Here is a 14,700-nt window from a genome sequence, read left to right on the forward strand (position 1 = left end):
ATTAAGATCTGGCTTTTCTTTTTTGCATTTCTAGATGGCATTCTTCTTCTGGTGGTGTTAATTACGCTGCGGAACTATTTTTCTCCAACAGACAATGTTGGCCCAATTTCAGTACTTGTTCCCTGCTACATAAGACAATAATCAGATGTATTATGATTAGCCACACCAACACCCTGTAATAAAAACTTATTGCCATATTTGTAGTACTTAGCTTATTAAAAAAAAGAGGATCTAGGATTAGGTGGCATGACAGTCAAGAGACATCTGAGGTCTGGAACAAGAACAAAATTGTACCTTAAGTAGGCCAAGCTAACATCCCATCCCAATTACAAAAATTCTTAATGCTGGCTACCTCTGACAACTACTCCAAAGCTTCTGTTTTCACAGAATGCACTGAACCTTGCTCAAGTCTGATCAGATCGCAACAGCTGTCAAAGCCTTGTACTGGGTTAGGTCATTGGTCCATCTAGCTCAGTACTGCCTACACTGACTGGCAGCAGCTCTCCAAGTCTGGCTGGGGTCTGACAAAAGATGTAGTCCAAAACATCTGGAGGGCACCAGGTTGGCAAAGGGTGCTTTAAAGCCCTAAATGATTTTATGGGGTTTTAAAAAACAAACAGTGGCATCCTAGCTGTGGAATGCACTCCCTAGGAAGGTATACAGCACCAACGTGGCTAACTTTTAGGAGGAAAAAACTTTAGGTAATAAAAATGGTTAGGTAAATAAAGTATTTTAAAAACCTCAGACTTTTAATAGCACTTATTTTAATTGCACTGGCTGTTTTATATGTTGTCTGGATTTCAAGGCAGTTTCCAAAAAAAAGGAATAAAAGATAGTATACAAATATTTCAAATAAAAATAAAATAGTGGAAGAGTCAAAGACAATCATATACCAGTATTACCAGAAGCTTAACCCCCCTTATCAGAAGAATCAAGCTCAGTAACAGCCCAATGTCACTATCAATAGATTGAGGGGAATGGGCAGGAAAAGGAGAGTATGGCTCAGGCTTTGGTTCCCAAGATGGACTTCTGACAAGCAAGCAATCTACCATGGTTGCAGGAAGAACAGATGCCACTGCCATGGTGGGATGGGAAACACCAGAATGGGCAAGATGACAAACCCATCTAGCCATAAGAGGACACTTCCACAGCACTCTCAGTTGACGTGGCAGAACAGCACACAATTGTTCATCCCTGTGCCAAGGCAATGGGAATGCTGCCCCATGTCATGAGATTTTACAAGGTTAAGGGGTGGAAGAGAGCAGAGGAACCAATGAGGGTGGAAAGGGAAAAGGAGCAGACAGAACCAGAGTATCTATAAACCTTTTTCCTCCGGCAGTGGGGCAGTAATTTTCCTGAAGTCTGGAAAACTCTGGGGGCCACATACTGAACCCCTGAAGTCATCTACAGGCAAAGGGGTGGGGACAGAATATGGAACAAACTATTCATGCACTTTGAAGTTATATTCTTGAGATGTGCGGACTGACAGATGGCCACTGAAAGTGGATTCTGAGAGCCCTTATGGCTGCAAATACACCTATTTCAAGGTTGGAAAGATAAAACACCTACAATCCATTATGCAGTGGCCTGAAAAACATACTGCCTTTCTACCTTTGAATGTAGATCTTATAATCAGTCTCATTTGGAAATCTATTTGGGCATATGGACTTATATTAATATATATGCTAAAATTAGGATGGATTTTTCTTACTGTTAATGAGAGCTGAATTCTTTTCTTTGACAGATATACAGTGTATGCACCGAAGACAGAACATGCATCAGACAGAGTTGCAGAAGTAGGGAGAAGACACATAGGACAGAAAGATTCCCCTCCAGTCTGCCAGTTAGGTGCAATGATGAGAGTTGCATGTGCGTGCTTGAGTTCACCAGCCAAATTATTAGCTGCAGCCACCTAATTCACATCTGCTAAACTAATGCAGATGTTAAGCTGCCACCCGTTTATTGCTTTGTTGTGTGTTGACAGCCTTAGTACAAATAGATAACTGAACTAAGTGAAAAAAATCAAGTTTGATTTTGAAAACAGTAGATTACAGAATCGGGGCTTAAAATGATCGTGCTCAGCTCCCCTTTTGGAATTCTTAGATCAGTTTCATTAGTCGAGTCCTACAGTGCAATATTAGAAGCAACTGTCCCATTCTAATTATGACAAAGAGACAGCGTCACACTTAGTATTCATGTCAACAGCAGGAAAGATCACTCTCCCTTGCCCTCCATCTATTCTAGTTCTAGAAGTGCTTCTGGCCTCCTGAGGGTATATCTCCACCAGACCAACATCAATTTTCTTGGTAAAATCTTAAACTTGTGGGTTGGTACAGGTGCTAGTAATTTTATTAGAGACCTCTAATCCCTCTGGCAGAGGGTTAAGCAATGTGGAAGTGACATGTTAAAAATACCCCTCCCCCCTCATTTCTCCCTGATCCTGGGAACGGCCATAGCTCAGTCATACAGCATCTGCTTTACATGCAGCAGGTTCAGTCCCTGGTATCTCCAGGTAGGGCTGAAATCCTGGGGAACTGCTGGCAGTAAGTGTGGACAGCACTGAACTAGATGGACCAGAGATCAGACTCAAGTACAGCAACGTCTCATGCTCCTACGCCTGCTTTTCCTTTTATTGGCAAGTTTAACATTCATTTGCCAACCTACCATCAGACTTGACCGCTCAAAATAATCCAGTCAGAAACAGTTTTTAAATGAAAAGATGTTTATTAAAAGTGCTTTTAGTTTATGTTACAACTACAGTCCTGAGTCCTTGGTAATGCAGTACATCTATACACCAAAGGTCGTCTAAAAATACTGTAAACAACACGATTGGACACTTGACCTGCAGTGCCCTGTTAAAAAAATAATTTAGCCAGATCAACTCTATTGATCAGGAGGCAAGTGCTTCAGCTTCTATGCTGTTTACTGGTATGTGCTGCAGTTCAATGTAGAGGTAGAACAGCTGGTGGCTCCAAGAGGGATACTTGCATATACCTGTAAAGGAAGACGCTTATTACAAAGAGTTAAGTGAACTCCCAGCCAATAATTCTGCGGCTATTCAAGTGCTTCAGAACAGTAGATTACAGAATCTTGATTGTGAACTCTGCACTAGAATATTTTTTTTTAAAAAAGAATCACTTCCATGGTTATGGGTATTCTGCAGTTCCCAAGGGACACTATGTAAGAGGAGAATTTGGAACTAGCTGCTCACATCCTAGGAATTCCTGCTCTATAAAAGAAAATACTCATTTGTCTAGTCCTTCTGATATCAGCTGTGCTTTGATCGCATATCACTTGAAGCATGCTCGATAGAAAAGCCGTTAGTTAGTAAGGGGTTAAAAAAACCTCTGGAGAAATAAGTTTTAAAGCATACAGGCAATACAAGGTGAGATATAAGAGAGAGGATCTTAACAGGATTGTTTGTGTTCATGGGGGAGCTGAAATTCTTCCCCATGACCAAGGAGACAAGAGTTTTTCACCTTCAAAAGATTCACACATATTACGGAAGTTGAATGTTCTTGGCACCAAGTTTAGATTTGTGTGTCTGTGCATCTGATCACGTATATCCTACCTAGCCATAGTGTTTTAAGGATGAGTTGCACAAGTCCCATTTCCCCTTTGGTGCAACTTCATAGAGTAGTTTGGAAGCTTTCACTCCCATTTTTGGATTAACGTCTGCTTGACGTGTTGCTCAAACCCTAAAAAACTGGTTAACTGAAGTTGGCTTGTTTCAACAAATGGCAAACTGTGGGTCATTCAGCTGGCTTGTTTAACAGGCCATAGTTAAGTCAGTTTATGGTTTGAGAGACATTATCTTGAAGTTAATCTAAAATGCAAACACAAGCATCCGATTTCCTCCTCTGCAACTGCAGCGTTGGCACAGAGGAGAGCGTCAAAAACACCTGCACCCAAATCCTGGGAACCAGTTTCTTGTTGGTGTAGCAGGAGCCAAAAGGCCAGTGCAAAAACCAACCCTGCAAGGTAGAAGCTGCTACCACTTCTTAAGTCCACCCAACTTGAGCGAGGAGACTCCCAAGCTGTACTCCAACATCACTTCATTGACACAAGAGCTAAAAATTCAGGCTCTCTGCCTCTTGAGCCCCAAGCTTCAAAAAGCTACTCAGTAGCAGTTTGACCAAGAGGTCAAGACCTGGTTTTAGTACCAAAATTCTCTGACCCAAGAAACCACACTAGAATAGAAGAGGGTAGATTGTTTTAAAAAATAGCAGCATAAAAGAACTCATACTAGTAAGAAATTATAATCATTAAAAGTTATTAAGAGTACAAAAGTACCTTTAGGGAATTATAAGACAAGTATAACAACAACAAAAGCTAACTTGCCTAATTCTAATGCAAACCAAAATAGCAATTCATCCCACAGGAAACTAGCAAGAAGAACAAAGATGTTTACAGGTGTCAGGAACCAGGATGTAAGGCATCGAACAAAGCGGCAAAACTGCTTTTATAGAACTAGGCATAGTAACAACCAACCCAGTCCTCCAGGCTGGCTGTAACTTTCCAGAAATGGAGCGTATGTGATCTCTTACTAGAGAGGTATCCAGTCCAGTTAGCAGGACCACCATAGGGACTTTGAAATACAGCTTGTACCAGACAACACAGGTGCAAGGATGAGCTTGTATCCAATTAGTGGGAAAAACGTTTTTTGGGCAGCTCTCTACCCAGAAGTATGAGCAAAGGAATCGTTCCCCTGCACCAAAGAACTGTTTTCTTGACAGGAAATACATGAGCCCAAGTCTATCTGTGGCTCATCATCCAAAATCAGTGATGGGTCACCTCATTTTTAGTGAAGGGCTGCATTTGTTTGGGGGTAAATCTGCCAGGGGCTGCTTCCCAACTGTGCACAGGGCCAAATGCAGTGGTAGGCAAGACCAATTCTTTTCTCTTGTTACACCAGCCCCCCTTTTGTCTCTCCCTACCCAGCAGGCTGCTGTGGGACAGACAGATGGCTTATAGAGGGCTTTTGAAATAAAATCAAAGGGCACATGCAGTCCTAGGACCGCAGGTTGCCCACCCCCATCATAATGCTAAACCATGGTTTGCATCCTCCCCATTATATTTATTTATTTAGACAATTTATATACCGCTTATATTTAAATGAAACTCTAACCCAGCCTTTCCCAACCAGTGTGCCTCCAGATGTTGTTGGACTACAACTCCCATCTTCCTGACTACTGGCAATGCTAGCTGACGCTGATGGGAGTTGTGGTCCAACAACATCTAGAGTCACACTGGTTGGGAAAGGCTGCTCTAAGTGGTTTACAACACAAATTAACACATCTTAAACAGCAAATACAAAAACCACAACACAATCCATAAAATACAATTGTTAACTGAACAGAACATCTTCTTTAGTACCAACATTTAGTAGTGCATATAGAAATGAACTACCAAAAAAAAAAGTCATAACATAGTAGACTGACTACTCCCTAGACTTCAAAAAATAAAAATCAAGTTAAAAATCAACCTTATTTAAACATGGAAGATTAGACAAAAGAAAATCAACTCATTGCTTACTTATACCAGCTGGAGGCATTTCCATACCAACAGGCAACTTCCCACATGTTGTTCCTCTCCAGTTTTCCTGCTCTAACTCCTCCTCCTCCCCACACCTGTCCCAATTTTAGTACCTGCAGTGGTGTGCAGCCAGGAGGCCAGAGAGCATGACTGACTCAAGAACTTACTTAGCCAGCTTGTATTTCTCCCTTATCGCTTGCTGTTGCCGATGTGGAGCATCAAGGCATGCTTTGTGTAGGTCACTTAGACAAGGCACTATCTCACTCAGCGAGTAACCAGTGAAAGCAGCAAGGGTTTCTGGCTGATCAGAAGAAAAGATAGTTACAACTTTGTTATTCCACTTAGACAAACAGAATGTGCTGGGCACGCTTGGAAAGAAACTCATGTGCTGCTTGCTGAACCAGCCATTGAGTTAGGATAGGCCTCATCCCAACCTCAGTTAGTAGTTTTCTTTCAACTACCCTTTTCACCAATTGCTGCGAGATCCAGAGTAGGTGGACTGCTTGAACAGGCAAATAGCTTTGCTCAGTTTCTTTGGGGGAAGGACCATAGCTCAGTAGTAGAGCTTCTGCTTTCCATGCAAAAAGTCCCAAGTACAACCCCTGGAGTTTCCAGGTAGGAATTGGGAAATGCCCTGTCTGAAACCCAGGAGAGCTGCTGCCAGCCAGAGTAAACAATATTAGCTAGATGGACTAATGGTCTGACTCAGTATAAAGGCAGCTCCCTATGTTATCAGAGAATCAGGCAGCTATACTAGGGGGAAGGGCCATAGCTCAATGGCCAAGCACATGCTTTATGTGCAGCAGGTGCCAAGTTCAATGCTTGGCACCTTCAAGTATGCTCCGCCTTCAAAGCAATGGACACACAGGCCCACCAAGGCTTGAGTCCTGGAGCCTCGCAGGGGGCAGGCGCTTCCACCGCCCCCCCAGCAGGAAGGAGAGGCAAGAGAAATGGCGGCAAGCTGCACCAGGGGAACAATAACCTTTTACCTGCTTGTCGCCCTCCTCCATGGTCAACATAATTTCAGTTTTCTGACACTTTCATAGACCGGGAAGGGCGGCTTATGGGCTCCCCTTGGTGAATTCAGACTTTTATGCTGTGTTTATGTATATGTTTATGTACGCGGATATTGCTTATGTATTTTGCTTTGTAAATTAATTTGATATGTTTTTTATTGTATCTTGTGTATTCCATTGTAAACCGCTTTGAGATCTTTTAGATAGTAAGCAGTCTATAAATGGAAATGATAAAAATAAAGTAGGGCTAGAAAAGAGAGTCTGGTATGAAATCCTGGAGAGTGGTTGGCAGTTAGTGTGGACCATGTTGTGACAATTGGACCAGCGTTCCAACTCTGTATGAGGCCGCTTCCTTATGCGCCTTCCTAGGTACTCAATGCAATCCCACCCCATATATACAATCTGCCTAGTAAACGTCGCAAGACGTCACCCTAAGAGTCGGAAATGACTCGCACTATACGTGCGGGGACACCTTTACTTTTTACACAGCAGGAGACCTCCTCCACCACCAGCAACCAAAAAACAAATGTGCAGCCCAGGAAAGGACACGACAGTGTTGTATTGCTATGAGTGCTTTCAAAACTTACTTTTGCTAGCACTCATGTTTTACCTCACAACATTCACAAGAGGGTAGTTAACACATTCATAGGCTGCATACACACCATCTATTTAAACCATAATCCCCCCCCAAAAAATGAATCCTGGGAACTTCAGAATCTCTTGTTAAGAGTTCTTTTTCTCTGCAGAATGATAAGTGAGGAAAAAAGTAGTTGTGTCAGAACTACGGATTTCTACTGCATCAGCTGTTTAAGTTTGTTGCTAAAAAAAAGACTCCGCTAAAGCTGGACACCCTCCCATGTTGTATACCGTTTCATTCTTTGAAGCATGTATGCCCAAGTTAATCTGGAAAGCTATAAAGGCTTAGTATTCAAAAGTCAGGCTTACCCAAAAGTGCTTATTCACAGTGTAGTTTGCTAGGCAATAAGCAGCTGCTGCCATTTGCGAGGGAAGGTACTTCAGGAATGGATCACCTTCAAGCAGACTCAGCTCTGCTACATACTAAAGAGAATTGTACACCATTTTAACAACAGGGAAATATCAGAGATTCAAGTCCATCCCTTAGTATCTATACCACCCCAGTTCCTCAGATGCTGTTGGACTAAAATTCCCATTATCCCTGGCTGGGAAGGATGGGAGGCGGAGTCCAGCAACAACTGGAGGGGCTCAGATTGGGAAAGGACAACATTGTCAACGCTGTAGACCATGTCATCCATTGTTTAAGTGTGTTCAGGCCCATGATTTTTGTTGAGCCAATTTAGTTAGTTTATAAGTCCAAGGTAGTATTTATAAAAAACATTTATATACTGCTATCCATAAAAAAATATCAAAGTGGCTTACAAAATATATAAATACACGATAAAACCATATAAACATTTTAAATCAGAAATCATAAATTAACTGTCACAGAAAGATATCTTCTCAATTGCCTGCATATGCCTGGTAACATAGAAAAATTGTCAGCAGGTGTTTAAATTTCTATTGGCAGAGCATTCCACAGGACTAGGCCAACGACACTAAAGTCTCAATTTCTTGCTGTCATCAAGTGAGCCTTGTCAACTTGGGGAATGACCAACAATGCTCCTGCAGATGATCTCAGTGATCGAGCTGGGATGAAAGGATTTGGGCAGTTCCTAAATTACCTGGACTTCAGTTGCAAATTAATACAAGGACCTTGAACCTGGCTCAATAAACTGCTTATGATCTTTAGGAAATAACTTTGTTTTGTCACTTCTCTGCAGCACTGAAAGGGGAGATACTTCCTTCCAACTTCTCCCCATCCCATCTACATTTATGCAATAGATGCTCCTCATACAATTCTACCATCCAGGACTACCTCAGTTTTGGTGTAGCCTCTCAGGCGGCATTGAAAGGCAGACAGACACAAGACATGAAAAGGGCACAACAGAGGCAGCAGACAAAAACTGAAGTTGTATGAACTCCCAGTTAAAGCATCAGTTTATGTTCTCTACCAAGTCTATTTTCCGCATGACAAAACCACAAATCCATCCCTTGAGAAGATGCAGCTGTAGCAGCATTGCCATCAGAAATGTTGGGCTAAGGACATTTTGTCTAGGTGTCCTTCAAAGTGTTCGGAGCACAAAGGATATCCTTACCCTTGCAAAGTTCTCGGTCTTAACACTGACACCATGCTGTTGCAAATACTGAAAGAGAAACTGGTTGATGGTTGGAACAGTCAAGTCAAACGCAAGTACTTTGAGAAGCAGGTGCTCCATTCTCAGCATTTGCTTTTTAGTGTAGGTATCATCTGTTATATAAACAAATTCTTCAACTTCTGGTGGATATATTTCTTCATATTTCCTGGGGTAGAGTGGGAGAAGAGTGGTATAGAAAGCTTTACTGCACACTTTTAATTCCATTACTTCAAGAGAATCACTTGGCACCATCACCCTGACATTGGCAGGCACAACAGGCAGGGCCTTTTCAGTGGAGGTCCCATACTTACAGAACCTCCTCAAGTGATTTGTATATAGCCCCATTGGTACACACTTTTAAATGTGCCTTAAAACCTCATTTATCAGATTGCTGTTCCTTACGGATTTACAGCACTGTTGGTCTGAAATTGTTTTTATGTGGTTTTTGTTAGATTATAAGGGTGTGTTGCTGGCATGAGAAATGTTTTAGATTGCTGTTTTTTAAATTGTTGTACTTATTGAAAAATGATATTATGCAAGTTGCCTTTGAGGACTTTGCCCTAAAGGGCAGCCTGGAAATACTTAAAAACAACATTTCAGCCATAGTTTTACTACTGAGCAGATCTTATTGTTTGCTAGCCGCCATCATCCAGAAGCCTGTTATCAGCTCTAATGGACAACTGCATCATGTTCTTCATAAAAAAACCTATTTGACCTTTTAATAGATATGAATTAAAGCAGCTTCGTACGTCTCTAGTCTTTGCTCAGACACGAGCATTCAGAATTGACATTTGGACTATCTCACCAAGTAGCCCAAACAGTTGTCATCTGCCAAATATTTGTTCATTCATGCAAGCACACTTACGCAGCCAGGAGAATTGCTGCTGTTCCCACAAGCTGGAGTTTTCCTCTGAGGACAGACATGCAAGAGAGAAACCTGTCCAAGTAGTTGACAGCAAGGTACACTGTCTCTGTATGAAGCTTGTATTCTTCACCAACTTCCACCAGCCAGTCCACCAAGATTGCACGCATACCTGAGGTGATATCAGGCTGCCTCCTCATGTAGCATGGTTTGGGCCTGTATCTTACCTGCATGGGAAGATTTTAGTCTTGGAATAAATGGGTGGGAGAGAAGCCACCCTGAGTTTATTTACATGAAGCTTGAATTCATGGTATACATAATACAAAACCGAGGTTGTACTTTTTCTAAACAATTAGTTCTGCCCTCTGGAGGAGTAGTCAGACCATTGGTTCATCCATCTCAGTATTGTTTCCACAGCTGGCTGCACCTCTCCAAGGTTTCAGACAGGGAGTCTCTCCCAGTCTGATCTGGATTTGCCAGGCATTGACCATGGGACCTTCTGCATGCAAAGCAGGTGCTGTCCCATTGAACTACAGCCCTGCCCGGAGGCTTGCTCTTCTGCATGACAATCCTTCAGGTATCTGTACACTGCTCCCATGTCTCCCCTTAATCTTCTCTTCCCCAGACAGAAAATATACCCAACTCTTTCAACCGCTCCTTACAGAACTTGGTTTCCAAACCTCTCACCACCCTGGTTACCCTCCTCTGGACGTACTCCAGTTTGTCAATGTTTTAACCAAAATGTAAGAGCTGTGGAGCCATCTCTGAAAACAATTCATAGCCTTGTGGCATCTTAAAAATAATGTTTGAGGGCCAGAACCTACTTTGTCAGATCACCAAGGTTGGTAACTGTACATGCCCCAAGTACAGAGAAGGAGAAAGAGTTACTCGAGGAGACCAAATGTATAAACACAATAGATAGCCGTGTGTGTCACTCACTACAATGCTGAGGTTTTCCTTAAAGTTTTTTTGTACTGTACTTCTGTAAACCTCAGGGTTCCCCCAAGCCTGCCAATAGCGGCTTTGTGTATGGTAGGTGCCATTTTGGCTACCTGAGCAACAATACTCACAGTATGAATATCAGAAGTAGAGGGTATGATATGGAGTGCATGCTGCATGGTTGCTACCTCTGGGTCAATGTTATATTGAGCTCCTTAAAAGTACCACTCACTTCAGCTTCTCTCAAGTAGCGATGAATATCTTCTGCATATTCTACAACACACATGACATCCTCTTTATAACTCTGAAGATCTTCATTTTGGGACTGCAATGACTTATCCACCAACATCGGAGATCCTAATTTACCAAGATATTATTATTTATTAAATTTATATCCTACCCTTCCTCCCAAAGGAGCCCATATTAACAGGAAGGTTTTTTTAAAAAAACAAAAAAGCAAGATGTTAATTAGCCATCAATTTCAGTGTATCCTTCCAGGATTAGCAGTCATTAACTCTAGCACTTCTTAGACATTACAGGCAACAATGCACTCAGACTAGGTACCCTGCGTCCCTTGAGATGTTGTCGGACTCCATCCCCCCCTAGCAAGGATGAAGGGAGCCGTAGCTCAGCATCATCTGGAGAGTCACAGGTTTCCACCACCACCCCTGAGTTAAAACTTCACCCATGCTAGACTACATGATGTACCTGTACTCAAGCTCAGCAGCAGCTGAATGTTGGGTTTTAGCATGCTGGTGTCAACTTCACTCATGCTGGGTTCAACCTCTTCGACAGCCATACCGCTAAACCTGCTTCTCTCTTCCACTTCATCTATGTAAACAGTAAAACTCTGCTTGGATGCCATGCAGATGGGCAATATATTCTTGCCAGTAGCTGGACCAGGAAAGACATTTTCAGATCCAGAAAAGAGTCTCACTACGTTAGCTCCCTGAAAAAGAACAATCTTGTTGGGAGGAACAGACTATAGTTAAGCTTCAAGAAGGCTGGAAAAGAAACATGGATTTAGAACACAGCCGTTTGGGCCTTTAAAGGGCAACAAATTGTCGTTTGGGATCCCATGATGCTCTTTTAGGCAGCCAGCAAGACAAGGAATGCATGAGAAACCTTTACCAGATGAAGTAAAGCAAGAATCTTTCTGCATTCCAGTGCAGCTCTATTATCTTGCAAGACTACAGAAAAGAGTGGGCAGAATGTAGGCATAGCTCTACGACACTGATCCATCAGCAAATAGACAACTAACAATAATGCAGGAGTTTTAATTTATGCAGCTCCCTATGCAGTTGATCATTAACAAGAAAACATAGCTGTTTGCAAAAGAATGGAAAACTAGGGAAGTTCAGAATCATGGATGTTAAGCATTGCATACACATGGTTAATGAATATCTCTTGCATGGATTGAAGTCAAGGGTGGGGAACGTTAAGCCCACGGGGCAAATGTGGTCCTCCTCACCTGTCTGTCTGGCCTTTGGACTCTCCATGGGACACAACCCACAATAGCCCTGCTGCATGCCCTCCACTAGTTCTTTTGCCTGGTTAGAAGTGTAACTGTAATAATGACTCTTGCTGGCTTGGATGAAGAGCTGTACCTGTAGAAACCTCTGGCATTTCTATGGCTGGATTATAGCCTACTGTATAAGAATACAAGTTGCACCCACTATCTCCCCCCCCCAGCATGCAGCCCCGAAAAGTTGCCCATGAGGGAATGTGGGCTTTGAGCTGAAAAAGGTTCCCTTCCCATGATGTGAAAGGAAGGAACAAGAAAATGAGAACTTTTATCTCAACAACCTCACACTGATATCACCTTTAAGAACCCCAGACATGCAGATATCTTTTCTGGCCCCTGGTAAGGAAGAGTTATGGCTCAGTTGTAGAGTGCATGAATAAGACCATGTACAGTAATATCTCAGTTAACGAACTACATGCATTCCTGGACATTACTACTTTAACAGAAACTTTGGTGGGAGGTCGGAATAACATGGAAAGAGCAGGTAGGGTTCTACACCAAAAAATAGCAGTTCAACATATTTCAGCAAACTTTTATTCAAAACAATATGAATGTCTGAAATGAAACAACCAGGTCAGGTAAGCCTTGCATACAGACAACTTGAAGACTTCTTCCAACATGCATCCAGGGATGCCTGCCTTGCCTTTTTTCTTTTATCATGTAACATCTTGCTATAGCAATCTAAAGCTTTGAGCAGTTCTCCTCTCCATACACTCAACCAGGCAGACAAGGGGCAGCCCCCACCCCGTGCTTTGTCTCTCTCTGTGCCATCCTCCCCTACACTCGAGCAGACACATCTGCAATGAACAGTGCTTCCAGAGCACCCAAAGCACTATTTACTGTGGAGATGCTTGCGCCACCTGGCAAGGAGCACCATTTGAGCCACTTGTGAGAGAGCTGCCTGCAACAGCCGCAATCCAGTAGACAGGGAGCCACATTCTGACTATGTCAGTGTGTGCCCTACACACACACCCAACATCCAAAAAAGAGTTTGTTAAAAGAAGCTTCTTTCCTAGAGGATTTGTTAATTGAGGTATTACTGTTCTTCCCCATCTAGTTAAAAATATCTCCATTTATAGGAGTGGTTCTAAGTGAATAACTATAGACAAACCAGAGAAGTGGTGGCTTAGATAGACCAACAATTAACTCCACATGAGGCAGATTCTTAGAGCTGTTGTGTTTGACCATGACTTGTATCTGTAAATACAGCAGAACTGCAGTTTTTTCCTAGATTGGAAACGCTTGCAATTGCCATCCATATTTATACACTACTTATTCTCATGGACTTGTAATGAACAAAATATACCTCACCAATTCCCCAGTACCCCAACAGAGCGACCCATGAAAACATTTCAGATGTCAGGTGCAAATCAACTCCATGCTCACTTTCAGCTTAGCTTGTTCATATCAAAAGGTGTGTGATCTGTGTAAAATGCATCCTAGTACACTGAAACAAAGTCATTACAGGATGAGAGAAGGTGGCTAGGGGAAGCAAAGGAATCTAAAGCTGAAGGCTGCAGATAAGCTAGAAAACTCCAACAACTCTAACCAAATGGAGAGCAAAGTTAGGCCTAAATCAGTACTCGGAACAAGTCTTGGAGATTCAGGACCAGAAGATGAACAGTCCGACTTTAAAGCAATCATCAGTACTCCATATAAGTACACTACTCTGTATAGTGCGCTATTCACCATTTAATAAGTAGAAACACACACTGTGTCCAGAATTTCTGTGAATGAATACCAGGCTTTTCAGACAACACAGAGACAGAGCTCAGCCAAGACAGGTAGCTATGCTAGTCTTGTAGCATCTTAAAAAAGGACTTGGATTTAATTGTGGCATAAGCCTTTAGAAACTAAAGCCCACAATTTGGATGCATAGACATCACCCTCAGTTGGTGCATATTTTATAGTTAGACACAAAGTCCAGAGAGAAACAGGGCCAAAAGGCCACAAAAGGCTAAGAGGGCCAGTGACATTTCTGTGCAAATGTCAAATATATATAAAATGTGAACGACCACTGTGCCTATCTTGCATGCGTTTGATCTCTGCACACAAATTTCACAGCCTCTTGCATTTCATGGCCTTTTGGCCATACTGTTTACAATTCTTTTTACCTATGTGTATACAATACATATTTTCTCACACACACACACACACACACACACACACACACCTGAAGGCAACACTCTATGCACCCGATAAGGTCTATTGGAGGTTAAAGTTATGATCAATTCCCAAATTTTTGGAAAGCAGAAAATAACCTACAGCAGGGGTGAAGAAACCTCAGGCCTGGGCCCCAAATGCAGTCCTCCAAGCTTCTTTACCTGGCCCTCGCGACTCCCCCCAGACTGCACATCCTCCCCAGCCATACCCCATACTGGTCCTGCTTTGCACCTTCCTTGAGTGTTTTTGCCTGGCTGAAATATGTCCTTGAACTTCTTGCATGCCTGGATGGAGGCTAGAGAGGGCTCTGAGAGTGTACGGAGAAACTAGCATACTATACAAAGGTGTGCTATTGGAGGTCGCCGATTCATAGGATCGGCATAAGTCATAATCGACTTGAAGGCACATCACACACACAAAGGCAAAATTAACATTAGTTATCGGTTA

General features: G+C 42.4%; 1 protein-coding gene across 5 annotated transcripts in view; it reads right to left on the reverse strand.

Moving 5' to 3' along the window:
- Positions 1-2,704: 2,704 nt before the first annotated feature.
- The window catches only part of CCNA1 (cyclin A1), a 16,811-nt gene continuing 4,815 nt past the window's right edge, over positions 2,705-14,700 (reverse strand). For 3 of the 5 annotated variants that reach the window (XM_061628403.1, XM_061628402.1, XM_061628401.1), the window contains exons 3-9: positions 11,274-11,514; positions 10,798-10,922; positions 9,630-9,853; positions 8,726-8,930; positions 7,497-7,610; positions 5,703-5,836; positions 2,705-2,994 (exon numbers count right to left, since the gene is read on the reverse strand). In XM_061628403.1, the coding sequence (XP_061484387.1) occupies positions 2,943-2,994; positions 5,703-5,836; positions 7,497-7,610; positions 8,726-8,930; positions 9,630-9,853; positions 10,798-10,922; positions 11,274-11,514 (1,095 nt within the window). In that variant the 3' untranslated portion in view covers positions 2,705-2,942. Of the gene's footprint in view, positions 2,995-5,702; positions 5,837-7,496; positions 7,611-8,725; positions 8,931-9,629; positions 9,854-10,797; positions 10,923-11,273; positions 11,515-14,700 lie in introns of those variants that run through there. The other 2 variants (XM_061628405.1, XM_061628406.1) reach the window with 2 other exon arrangements.

This window comes from Rhineura floridana, chromosome 5, assembly GCF_030035675.1.
Source record: "Rhineura floridana isolate rRhiFlo1 chromosome 5, rRhiFlo1.hap2, whole genome shotgun sequence".
In the NCBI taxonomy this organism is placed as follows: domain Eukaryota; kingdom Metazoa; phylum Chordata; class Lepidosauria; order Squamata; family Rhineuridae; genus Rhineura; species Rhineura floridana.